The following is a 12,500-nucleotide window of genomic DNA, read 5'->3' as shown; positions in this document are numbered from 1 at the left end:
TGTGTATGCGTGTGCAGGTGGTCGTACGAGTGAGTGGAAATGTATCTGCGTTTCACTGACAGAATAGACTGAATAACAGAATAGACAGAATAGAACAGAACAGCCTGCTTTTCCTCCATTTCCTCGCCTCCTCCTAACCCTCCTTCCACTCGCAGGGCATCATCAACATGGGCACGGCAATCAACCGCCTGATGGAGAAAGAGCTGGCCGACCGAATCACAAAGGGCGACGCCCTTGGCTACACGCCCTCTCACCAGCACTACTACGAGCTCTCAGGCACTGCCCAGCTGAGGCAAGCGGTCGCTAGCTTCTTCGGCAGACACCTTTGCCCCGGCAGGAGCGTCTCTCCGGATAATGTAAGTGGTAGAGTGTTGATCTAGAAGTGTTTGTTATAAGTATTCCAACGTGGACTTTGTGTAAGGAGTGTTTTATATATAGCCCATAACTTTTAGGTTTTACTATTATTCATTATATAAGCAGCCTTTTTATATTCATGTAATATTTAGAATTTGCGGTTGTGTCTGTATATATCTTATATAACTATCACTTTAAAAAAAGCACATTAATATCATATCAAAACATGACTTCAAGAATTAATGAATTACAGGCATTGCCACCCAGTAGCCTATGCATTCGTCCAATAACCTTCATAAATCAGCTCTAAATATATAAAGAATAAAAACGAAACCCTTCCACACATTCGTAATTAACACGAACACCTCGGTCTGAACAGCTGGTCGTGATGAACGGGGTCGGCGCGTGTCTGGATTCCCTCGGCCACGCCCTCTGCGACCCCGAAGACATCCTCCTCACGCCCACGCCAGTCTACGGGCGCATCTTTACCGACTTCTGCGACAGGTCCTTGGTGTGCGTGGAACCGATCGACACGTCGCAAGAGGTATGGGTTTATCGGTGTTATTTTTTCGCTTCTTTATATACATATATATATATATATATATATATATATATATATATATATATATATATATATATATATTGTGGTTTTGTTTCGCTTTGGTCTTTTTCTTTGTTTTGCGAACCTGAAATATTTTGTGTTCAAGAATAGCTGTGTCGTGGATTTTGGTTTCTGCTTTTAAGACTTGGTTCTAATTCCACATCAACGTAACACCTCGGCAAATGATTACTAATGTTTTCCCACTCTGATTACTAATTACCAATGATTTCCACTTGCTCACCGATGACCTCCTAACGACCCTCCATTCTAACTTTCCGCATTCGATCGGATTCCAGAATAACGACGATGGCACGACCACCTTCGGCTTGAGGCCAGAGGTCGTTGAGGAGCGGATCGTCCAGCTGACCTCGGAAGGCAGGAGGGTTCGAGGTCTTGTGCTCATCCATCCCCACAACCCTCTAGGGAACTCCTACAGCCCTGAGGTCCTTCGGGAGATCTTCGCCGTCTGCGCCAGGTAGGGGTCTCTCGCTCGTGGCCATCATCATATCGTGTCGCACCGGTGACGTAGCCAGGTTAAGGCATTTTCATATGGATGCCTTAAGTCTGTGTCAGAACAATCAGGGCCCAGTGGGCAGGCACTCTGTCAGGATGTGTTTCATGGTTTGCGGGGCACGACAGTCGCAGTTGGGGTCGTCTGACAGCCCCCATGTTGCAGGGGATGCACGTGTTAGCCCTATTTTACACCTTGCCCGGTTGAGAGTGCACCACTCTTTCCGGGTTAGGTTGGTGCCGTTTTGAAAGGTCTCTCCGGGGAGTGGCACTGCGGGGTGTTGGTGTGGCTCTACTGCCGAGTTCCACTTACTCATGCGGTCACTTGAGATATTCTGGTCTTCTAATTGTTGAACAGTGGCGAAACTTTCTTGATTTTAAACGACGGGGAACTTCTTGTATTTATTCATGAAGTTACTACACTGGTTACTTGAGTGACCAATTTTATGTCATGCTTTGATTTCATGTTCCCTATCAGATTGCCTGAAGTTGCACAAGGAAATAGTAAACAAAACAAGGAAATAATAAACATATATCCTTCTTCCAGACATCAGATGCACGTCATTGTGGACGAGATCTACGCCCTCTCCGTGTTCGACTCCTCGGCGCCTCATCATAGTGTTCTCTCCTTGAAGGATCTTCCGGACCCTGAGAGAACGCATGTCCTTTGGGGTCTCTCCAAGGTTAGCTTCAAGTCGGTCTCTTACTCGCAGTTACCAATTGAATTAAATCCTTTTGCTTATCATTTCTCACATTCTAGGTCAATGTTGACCTCGGTGGTTATACATTTGATAAAAGTTCTTCCATTTAATGTCTGCTACAATTCTTCCAGGATTTCAGCCTCGCCGGCTTCCGAGTGGGTGTCATCCACACGCAGAGCGAGGAGGTTCTCCAGTGCCTTCGAGCTGCGTCTGTTTACCAGTGCACGCCCCATCTCATTCAGCACGCGGCAGCGACGCTTCTTAACGACATAGGTAAATTTTGGGGGATCCGTTTTATTTGGAAAAAGGGAAAGGCTTCACATAGATTCAGAGAGGGAGGGAGAGGGAGGGAGAGAGGGAGAGATGGAGATAGGGAGGGAGGGAGGGAGAGATGGAGAGAGGGAGAGAGAGAAAGAGAGAAAGAGAGAAAGAGAGGGAGAGAGAGAGAGAGATCAGGCAAAGAGAAACAAATGACATCAAAATACGAAAACGAATAACTGAATACTGTCCAATAAATCAATAAAAACCACTCTATTTTCTTCCAGATTGGTGTGACAATGTCTACCTTCCCACCAACCGAAGGAGGATGCAGGAGGCATACACCAAAGCCAAGGAGCGTTTGGAAGGAATGGGCGTAACAGTAAGGAAGTCACATGCAGGATTCTTCGTCTGGGCCAACTTGCAGTCCTTCCTCCGTCCTTGCACCGAGGACGAAGAGATAAGTATGTTGGAGGGATATTTTTTCATCTCTTTTTTTTATATATATTTTTTTCTTCTCGTGTGCTTTTCAATCGTTTTCGATTTTATCTTGGTCTCTCCTCTCTTTCCTTTCACGAATATATCTAAGTGAGCAAAATCATAAAATGCGAAATGAATAAGGATAATAATGCTAATAATGCTATTAGCACTATTACTACCACTACTTCTGCTAATAATAACAACAAAAACAACAACAATAATAACGATAATCTAAAAATATATACCAGTGTCCCCATTGCGAAAGTAAATGACAACAGGTCCGAACGGAAGGAGTAAAACCACAGATCCTAACCGAGTCCATTCCACCACCAGAGCTGTTCCAAGAGCTGTTCGAGGGCGGCCTCTTCCTCGTCCCAGGCTCCAAGCTCTACTGCGCGAATCCCGGCTGGTTTAGGTTCATCTTCACCATTGCGCCCGAGGACCTGGACGAAGGTGAGCTCGGGGTTCGAGGTCCGTTCGTTGGATCGCTGGTTTGAGGTTCTGCGGGAGTGTTGTTGTGGCGTCGGCGTACAGAATGTTAGATTTTTTTTTATTTATTTATTTATTTATTATATATATATATATATATATATTTTTTTTTTAGGATTACGGTGTTTTAGTTTTATTTGTGATGGATTTATTTAGTATCAATGTTTATCTCTATGAAACAGGTCGATTTATATTGTTTATTCATAAGTTTTGAAGGAATTTGCTAGAGTTATTGCTCACTAGGACCTAATTAATAACCTCTTAATTGACCTAATTAATAACCTCTGCCCCAAATATCACACGAATGACGTTTGCTAATAAGTGTTCCTGTTTTCTCTCCCCTCAGCCTTGAACAAAGTAGAACTGGTCTTGTGTCGTAGAAGAACAACCAGAACACACAGACGAGTTGCCCTTTGAATGCAAAAAGGAGGTTGCGAGACCGACTCATGTTGAGGGATCATTTCAAGGACGTCTTTGTCTTTGGAAAAATGGATCCTTTGATGGTTATCCTGGAAGACAGTAAAGACATGAGTGAGAGAGAGAGAGAGAGAGAGAGAGAGAGAGAGAGAGAGAGAGAGAGAGAGAGAGAGAGAGAGAGAGAGAGAGAGAGAGAGAGAATAAGTGAATGAGTGAATAAGTGAGTGAGTGAGTGACTGAGTGAGTTGCATCATGATAGGCGAAGAAAGCTTGTGATTATGATTAAGATTGTTCCTTTTTATTTATAAATACTGTAGAGAATACGTTCGTACCTCTATTTTTAAGAACATTATATTTTTGTATAGTATTTATTGTATGTTCATAAGGTCTCTGAGATGCCTTTCGCATGTACTTAGTAAGATAATGTATAAATGGTCAACGATCATAGTTTCCGCTTTATTATTTTGATAAGAGAAAATCTCGTGTGAATGTTATTTATTATGATGAAGTCAATGCTTTTAGACACATAACATGTACAGTTCTCTTGATATCCTTGAGATATATCTGGAATATCAATCGTGTTGTTTTATTATATTATTTTTGTATTTTATATATAATGTAAACAAGATTTTAGATATATAAATAAATAGACAGAAGATAATGTCCCTCATTCCCTTTTCCTGTTAGAAAAGTCCTGATCAGTTTGATCGTGGTCTGTATGAATAAACAGCTGTTTGTTTTTTGTATATATCTTTACCAAAACACCAAATGCCCTAAAAGAATACGTAAATGATACAGCCTTATTTAATTTCCAAAATTACATTCTGTATATCATGACATAAGGTACGAAAAGGTCAGGTCTATAAAGCTTTGTCATGGGCCTATCGCATGAAGGATCTAAATATGGTTCTCAAATTTGAGGACGAGGTACTTAGGGTTTCCATGGGTAATAATGGGTAATTACTTGGGTAATGGGTAATGGGCAGGGTGGTCAATACAGTACATGCATATCTAACAAGAAAGTGAGGAACGACAGCCAATGCTGGTGTTGTTTTCATTTACAGAGGAATCTAAAGAATTTGTTCTTCCTGAAAGATTGTAAAAGACTTTCTTTTAAGGAACTCCCGGCAACATTACTGCATTGTGTGTGTGTGTATGTGTGTGTGCATGTGGGTGTGTGGGTGTACGTGTACGTGTGTTTGTGTTCATCATTCAAATATATCCTAATACGGACTTTGTAAATGTGCAGATCTTACAGTACGCAATGAAATGGGTATAAATGTAAGAATTTATTACTACAATTTAAAACTATTTTGAAATCACTGCCAGCAAAGATACAAACAAATTTAATGAAAAAATAGTTATTACATAAGTGATTGTGGAAATATTCTACTACACATGCCGTTAAAATAAAATAAAAAGATAATCCATCCTGTATGTCTCATACAATTAATTTATGATTAATGTGTTGTGATGTGACCAGATTTTTTTCTGATTTTTTTCATCAGTTACTTACACATCATTCCTGGGACGTTCCAACCCATTAATTAACCTGATTTTTTTGCCCAATCTGTAGTAAGGGACTATGAAAATTAGATATTGGTTTTAGAAAAAAAATATTGATAAATTAATGTTATTTCGACGCGTGTGCCTCCATTTCGAGTAAAAAAAATGATAGTAACTGCGAAATTATTATAGAGTCAGTATAAATAAAGGAAATTAGAAATGGAAGTATTCTTTTACATTCTGATAGAATTATAATTAATCATATTAAATGGTCATTATACGGTTAGTTCAAGCGGTACCTACAGTGGTCAGTGGATGTCCAATCAATACAAATGTTAAATAAGGATTAAAATGACCTTCGAGGAAATGTTTAGTCATTAAATAAAGTGTCGGTAGGCAATTAGTTGAAGAGCTAATTACTAAAGGGTAATTAATATTCAGATAATATAATATAAAATAATAGGATATTGCTACATTATTGCATTAGATGGATAAAAAAAACACTGTTATCAATAGGTACTACAGTCATTATGTAATGATGTAATGTAACAAAAATATCCCTTATAGAAAAGGTCTTCGGCTGAAAAAAAAATATATATATCTATATATAAAGGATCCCTGCACGATTAGCCTAGAAGTTATCTCAGAAAATCCGACTAACACCAAATGAATACGAACATGTACGCCATACATACATACCTCTTTTCATATGTATACGATAGTAAGTACTCCTTATATGAAAGGTCCCTTACCAATTAGTTCAGGTGCCGGCCGCAGCGTTGGTGTGGCGCTACTTGCCATCGATTGTTTACTTGTCTGTCTTGGACTCTTCTTTGGAAACCCTTTCGTTAAAGACAAATTGCATTGACATTCCGAGGTAATTATGGCGAGGGTGTCTTTGTCATGTGTCTCTTTCTGTGCTGAGTGTGTGCTGTGACGACCTCTAGTGTCTGTAATGAGAGAGGAGTGGTTAAGGAGAGTCTTTTTAGATGTGATCTCGTCTGTATGATTTGTGATGAAGCTTTTTAATACGTTTATTGTTTCTTGGACGAGAAAAGGAGATGGCAAGGAGAGGTAGACTTGGTGAATGGCGTACGTGCTTTGTGTGTGGAAATTATGGTGGTGTTGAGATGTCTGTTGATGTAATGGTGGGTAAGTCGAGACGAGTGTCAGGTAACGACCTTATATTATGAATTATGGACGTGTATTCGGTTGAGTTAGACAGTTAGGATTTATAGACTTGTGAACTTTATGTTATGTGTGTGTGAGGCGTCTATAAGGTCTCATAACTGTATTGCCTTTGTTCTGTTATAATCCACTTGGAACTTACTGTGATGGGAGACCTGCAGTCTGATGAATGCAACGTGATATTGGCGCCTTGTCAAGCAGTCATCGTATTCCTCTATAATTTGTGCTCTGTCAAAGGCAAGCAAATTGCTGTGACTTGTGTTGTGGCTATATTCAGCTTGTTCCTGTTCCTTCTGTAACAGTAAATTATAAGGGAAAGAAAAAAACTCTTATTTTACTAGAATATGTGTGGAGGAGGTTGGTTGGCATTGGTCAGAGCACTGGCAGGCCATGCTGATTGGTTTAATTTATAAACAATATTTAGTTTAGAAAAATAGTGCAATACCTCTTCAAAATTATCCTGTTTGGGAGAACCAAATTCCACATACAGGAACTGCTACTGTTTCTTGAGTCTGTTCAGTTTGTAGACGACCTCCCTGGTGATTAGTTGCCAAATGATGAACCAGTCGAAAGCTTCACCATAGTGCTGAAAATGTGTAGGGCATAGTGATCATTTGTTCTTGGCTTGAATAACTTTCTTTGAAGTTTGAACATGAAAAAAAAGAAATAATAGAGTTTGTCAATATGTCAGTTCCAAGATCTATTACGGTTTTATTTAGAAATCTCAAATCTTACAACTTTTTTTTTTTTTTTTAAACTTTATGCAACTGTTGGATAGCCAGCCAGCTGATGTGTGGTTGTATGATCTGAGGTAGTTGCCTGATGTTAGATTGTCTTGGTATTTTTTATGACTACTTAATCGGTACTTTGTGCATTAGACCTAAATGGTAAAGGTAACAGTAGTTACTATTTTTTATTAATGTCAGTTATATTTTCTAAGGTGTTCAGTCCCTCTGCAAAAGGTATTTGTTTACTCATTGCAAAAAGACAAAACTTTGGTCATTCAGAGGAAGAAAATAAACTAATTTCGCTCTCAGTATAAACACAAAATATAAATGAGAATTTTAAATGTTCATGAGTCATTATACAAAAGAAAGAAGAGCTTAAGTAAGTTCAATTGTAATGGACTATTCTTTGTAACGTGATATAATCCTGATTTTAATTTAGCTTTAACCCATTGGCCACAGTATTAATAAATTATGTATACAGTCGTGTGGTGGGTTTATGTTGTACGGTACGGTGCCATCCTTGTTTATGACTGATGCTGCCTTGACAGCAATTCATGCCATCTGCAATCAATGGGTTAAGGAAACTGTGAATTGTGCTTACACCCTGTCTTATGGGCACTCAGATTTATTTGAATTGATTGTGAGAGAAGAAAGATTGATTTAAAGTGAAGTCATTTAGAGAGAAAAGAATATTGGTTAACCCATTGATGCTGATGGAATGCATTATACACTACAGTTTCATTATATAACTTTTTTTTTTTTTTTTTTTACACATACATGCTTCCACAAGTACTTAGTTACCAGGGGATCAAGTAAATTACCTCTCTGACTTTGCCCTCTTAACCCATTCTTTTATTTTATTTATTTGTTACTCTTATTATCCTTACTACTGATATTATTGTTATTATTATTATTATTGTGATAGAGATTTAAAATGTGATAGCAGAAATGGAAAGCGAAACTCTTCTCTTTAATAGTTGTATTGATCTGATAACTAGTCTTAGGTATTGGGCTAGTACGGTGATAGGGTGCCGACCTTCCCCTTGTATAGCCTGCGTTCATGCCCAGCTCAGGGCATAGGGAGATTTCCACCAGTGCCAGTTGTTCTGTCCCTCTGATAGATAGAGGATAGGGAGTCACACGTTTTCAGTCATCCTGCATACCACAACTATGGCCAGGGCAGATTCAAGTCCCATGTGGGTGAAGAGGGGTGCTGGACTATGTACTATGACATGATATGCATCATAGTGCTTACACTGTCTCTTCACTCTGTCCCTCATTAGCAACATTTAATCCTTTAACCCAATCCCGACTTGCCCGGCGAGAACTGGCAACCCCATATGCCGGACCTGAATAACATCACGTCGGGGACGTCACACTGTTATGTCGCCCCTTCATCAGGCACAACAGTGTGTCACATGGGTGTGACACTGTTGTCATTGGGTTAAAGGGTCTGCCTTTTTTATTTAAAAAAAAAATGGGATGAAGATTTCTGGTCTTTGTAACAGGGCAGTTTTAGTTATAATTGGTGTAAATACCAGGGTATTTCAAGAGCTTAACCCCTTCGACACGATGACGCGTATACTGCGTCATCGCAGCGCTCGCGTCAAATCCGAGGACGCGCATACTGCGTCATGGCTCAGTTCTGGTGGAATTGCGTTTTCTTTCTTCCGGATACTGTACGAGATCTTTCAGAATAGAGGTCGGATATGATACGATATATTACTTGACTTTCATTATAAATAATTTATTACATAAGAGTGGGATTTGCTTATACCAGGGGAGGCATTGATGGGCCCTGCTAGCAATCATTTTATTATTTATTTATGGAACATTATGTAAAAATATAAAACATATTATGATTAGTTTACCATACTATTTCAATCGTTTTCTTTGGTTATCTGAGTGAGGCCTCCCACCAAGGTCACTCTTTCCATCTTCCTCCCAACCCATGTAAATAACTTGTCACATGCATATGGGGGAAGAGGTTAACTATGCATATTTTGATATATAACACATGATGATTATGTTGAGGTTTTGGCTATAAACTTGTAGAGGTTTTGGCTTAAAACTTGTCATATTCAGTAGCGACGTTTAAAATTTGGCGCGCGCCGGCAGCTCGGATACGGCGCGAGGAGCGTTTTCTACTGCCCGGAGTGAAGGGGTTAAGAGCATACCTCGGGCTATTTGGCCGCTCTGGCTATGGCCAACTGCCACATTAACGGGTTAAATCTTTTACGATTACCCGATGCAGACCTCATTTCTCAGATAATTAGGAATTTAGAGAAAAGTTTAATTAGAATAGGAAAAAAGTTACAAAATACAAAAACATGTAACTAATAGACATATAATCCAATAGAGTTCTCAGTTTTTAAAGTAATAAATTACAAATTGATTTGCAAGTAGCTCAGCCAAGCTAGATGACTTTATGAGTTGGGTCTTAGGCACTGGGGGAGGCGGGGGAGGAGAAACCACCCAGACTCGTAAGAGAAGGCCCAGTGCAAATAGGTTAAGATGAGGATGGGGATACCCCTCTGGGAACTTGAGGCTAGAAGAAAGAGGCAAGACAATGCCAATTTTACAAGTTTACCTGCATTTCATCATTTCATCATTTCATTTCATTCATGCTGAAATAGAGGCAGGAGAACAGCCATCCAGCTTTGGAAGGCAAATACTCTCTCAAGGCTACTCTGCTGGAAAGGGAAAATTTCTTATTCCTAAATTTAGGGGACTCTAGGACTACCTTTATTTTTTTTTATTTTACTCATTAACCCATCCCCGACGGGGGAATTCTAGCCTTGAATGTCCAAATGCCGGGGCGTTCGAATTATTAGGCCTAAATCAATTGAATGGCTGGCACAATACTGTGCCGACCGGCCACTGGGCTTTTGAATGTGCGGTACACATGCTGTACCACCCGTCCAGAGAGGGTTAAAATTTGTTTATACGTTTCCAGAAAGATACCAGTGATGGAGGAGGGCATACTCTCGCTACGATGGAATAATCATCGATCTACATTTTTCCATATTTTATCTACACTTCATAGGAAGGTAAGGATATGGATATGCATGGGCTTTAATTAACTTTATATATAATGGTTAGAAAAGTGTCTCTTTGGTTAGGATTCTTTTATGTGAATATTGATTTAGAATCAGATGATACAAAATGAAAATGAATACTTTTTTGGAATAGTTGGCAAGACTTCATATAACTTGACTGAAAGTAACGAAATTCGTTTCTTTGTTACAGGAACTTTACAGTGATGTGACGTTAGCATGCAATGGTAAATTTTTCCCAGTACATAAGTTGGTGCTTTCAGTGTGTAGTGAATATTTTGAGGAAATGTTTAAGCAGACCACATGTAAACATCCCATAATAGTACTTAAGGATATTCTTCATGACGACCTTGAAGCGCTTCTCAATTACATGTATGCGGGTGAGGCAAACGTAGCGCAGAACGATCTTGCCAGATTAATTAAAGCTGCAGAATGCCTAAGAATCAAAGGTCTAGCCGTCCCCGATGAAGCACCCCCATCCAGTGAGAGTAAAAGATCCCATACGGAGGGTCTGAGAGAGGAGGCGCCCCACCCCAAGAGGCGGAAACACGACGACAGCTCATCTGCCTCCTCCAAGTCGAGCCAGGGGCGGCAGTCGGAGGAGGACCCCAAAGAGAAAAATGGCAAGGAATTGTCCAGCTGTATGGAACAGCAACAACAACAGAGTGGAAGGTATAGCGGGCAGAGTACGGCGTTGCAGCAGATAACCAGTCCGGAGCTACAGCTAGAATTAGAGATGGGGAGATCAAATCAAGACGACAGTAGTGCTACGCAAGATCTCGCTGAGGTGAGTTGATTTCTTTTTTTCTAATAGTTTTTTCTAATTTCATCATGGTAGACTTTGATCTTTGATATTCCAAGAGCTTGATTTTACATACCAGATCTACATGTAAATAAATCATATATAAAGTAGATGAACATGTATTTGTATGTATGGATGGTAAAAAGACAAAAAGAAAAAATAAAAAAAAAATAAAAAGGGGATAGTAGACTAGGGGTAGGATGGAGCAAACACTGTCTGATTTAATTGGTCGAGATCTCTCGCAACAACAGTTGTGGCTGGATGAAACATGCTTGACAAATTTAAGAATTCAGACTTACCTTTTTTACTGCTGTAAAAAAATTGGGAAAACAGTCAGTCAGTTTTTGACAGCTCTCACACAATGGCGATGAAATAGAACACAACAAAGAGAATGCGGGGATCTAAACCCCTGCTAAATGGGGACTATTAGAGATAATTGTGTACATGATCATGATTATTATGATCCTATTTTCATTCCAATATTATTATTTTTATATCCCTAACCCTCTTACAAAGAGTCCCTTCTAACCATGTGCGTGTGGCAGGTTGTCCTGGATGAACAGCCCCTGATCAAAGAGGAAATGCAGGAGCCCAAGCACGAACACGATGACGACCTGACGCACCAGACGGACTCGGAGGCCAGCATCAGCTTTGACCCTCTCAATTCTGGGGACGAGAGAGGAGGGGGCACAGGCATATATGACCCGCAGCTGATGGTGTCCCACCCGCAGAGTGTCCTGCAGGATATCATGGTGCAAGGAGTCCCTGGGCCGTCGGGATTGCCCACGGTAGGTTGAAGATTGGGTGCGGTGGAAGGCAGACGAGTGAAATATGGCGTGAGAAATTTTTCCTTGACAGATTTTGCTTTTTTTTTTTTTCTTCTGTCTTTCTTCCCTTTACATATGTTTATCTTATCTTTCTATCGTCCTGTTCTCATATTTTGATTTTTTTTTTTTACTTTTATCTCATCAACTTTTTCTTCCTTTGTTTTCTTTCATTTTCATGTTATAGCATTTATTTAGTTTCATTTCTTTTTCTTTTTCATTGGAGTAAACTTTTTAAATCTTTTATTTATAATATTTTGTTTCATGCCTAGCTTTTATTGATATTATTTTTAATTGTAAAATTATTTTTTGTGTCTACATTTGTTTATTAGTTTTATTAAAGTTGACAGTATTGGTATTAGTGAAATGTTGATTACATGACCAATATAGGTGCTAGGAGTATCACTGTTATTATTATTAACTATTATAGTGATAAGTAAAATTGTGTTAACAATAGTCATTTTGTTGTTAATGTTGGTTTGTACACATTTCTGTTTTTATTTATCCTGTCTGTTATTTTTCCCCTTCCCCCTCTCTTTCCCCTCTCCCTCTCCCTCTCCCCTCTCCCTCTCCCTCTCCCTCTCCC

General features: G+C 39.5%; 2 protein-coding genes across 7 annotated transcripts in view; both read left to right on the top strand.

Moving 5' to 3' along the window:
- Positions 1 to 4,471, top strand: part of LOC122249488 (1-aminocyclopropane-1-carboxylate synthase-like protein 1) — a 5,166-nt gene extending 695 nt beyond the window's left edge. Inside the window, exons 3-10 of the mRNA XM_086543001.1 lie at positions 156 to 356; positions 734 to 898; positions 1,252 to 1,430; positions 2,013 to 2,148; positions 2,298 to 2,439; positions 2,712 to 2,888; positions 3,238 to 3,357; positions 3,740 to 4,471. Of these exons, the coding sequence (XP_086399127.1) occupies positions 156 to 356; positions 734 to 898; positions 1,252 to 1,430; positions 2,013 to 2,148; positions 2,298 to 2,439; positions 2,712 to 2,888; positions 3,238 to 3,357; positions 3,740 to 3,810 (1,191 nt within the window). The 3' untranslated portion in view covers positions 3,811 to 4,471. The remainder of the gene's footprint in view (positions 1 to 155; positions 357 to 733; positions 899 to 1,251; positions 1,431 to 2,012; positions 2,149 to 2,297; positions 2,440 to 2,711; positions 2,889 to 3,237; positions 3,358 to 3,739) is intronic.
- A 1,604-nt stretch (positions 4,472 to 6,075) lies between these two features.
- The window catches only part of LOC122249361 (uncharacterized), a 34,979-nt gene continuing 28,554 nt past the window's right edge, over positions 6,076 to 12,500 (top strand). For all 6 annotated transcript variants that reach the window (XR_015191499.1, XR_015191498.1, XM_086542981.1 and 3 more), the window contains exons 1-4: positions 6,076 to 6,193; positions 10,189 to 10,282; positions 10,482 to 11,075; positions 11,636 to 11,878. Coding sequence is in view for 4 of the 6 variants with exons in the window: in XM_086542981.1 (XP_086399107.1) it covers positions 10,202 to 10,282; positions 10,482 to 11,075; positions 11,636 to 11,878 (918 nt within the window). In the remaining 2 variants the exon portion in view is untranslated. The remainder of the gene's footprint in view (positions 6,194 to 10,188; positions 10,283 to 10,481; positions 11,076 to 11,635; positions 11,879 to 12,500) is intronic.

This window comes from Penaeus japonicus, unplaced genomic scaffold (assembly GCF_977035675.1).
Source record: "Penaeus japonicus unplaced genomic scaffold, GWHDUDI00000001_assembly GWHDUDI00000001, whole genome shotgun sequence".
In the NCBI taxonomy this organism is placed as follows: Eukaryota; Metazoa; Arthropoda; class Malacostraca; order Decapoda; family Penaeidae; genus Penaeus; species Penaeus japonicus.
The sequence above is the reverse complement of the archived record's forward strand: the minus strand, read 5'-3'. Positions and strand labels throughout refer to the sequence as shown.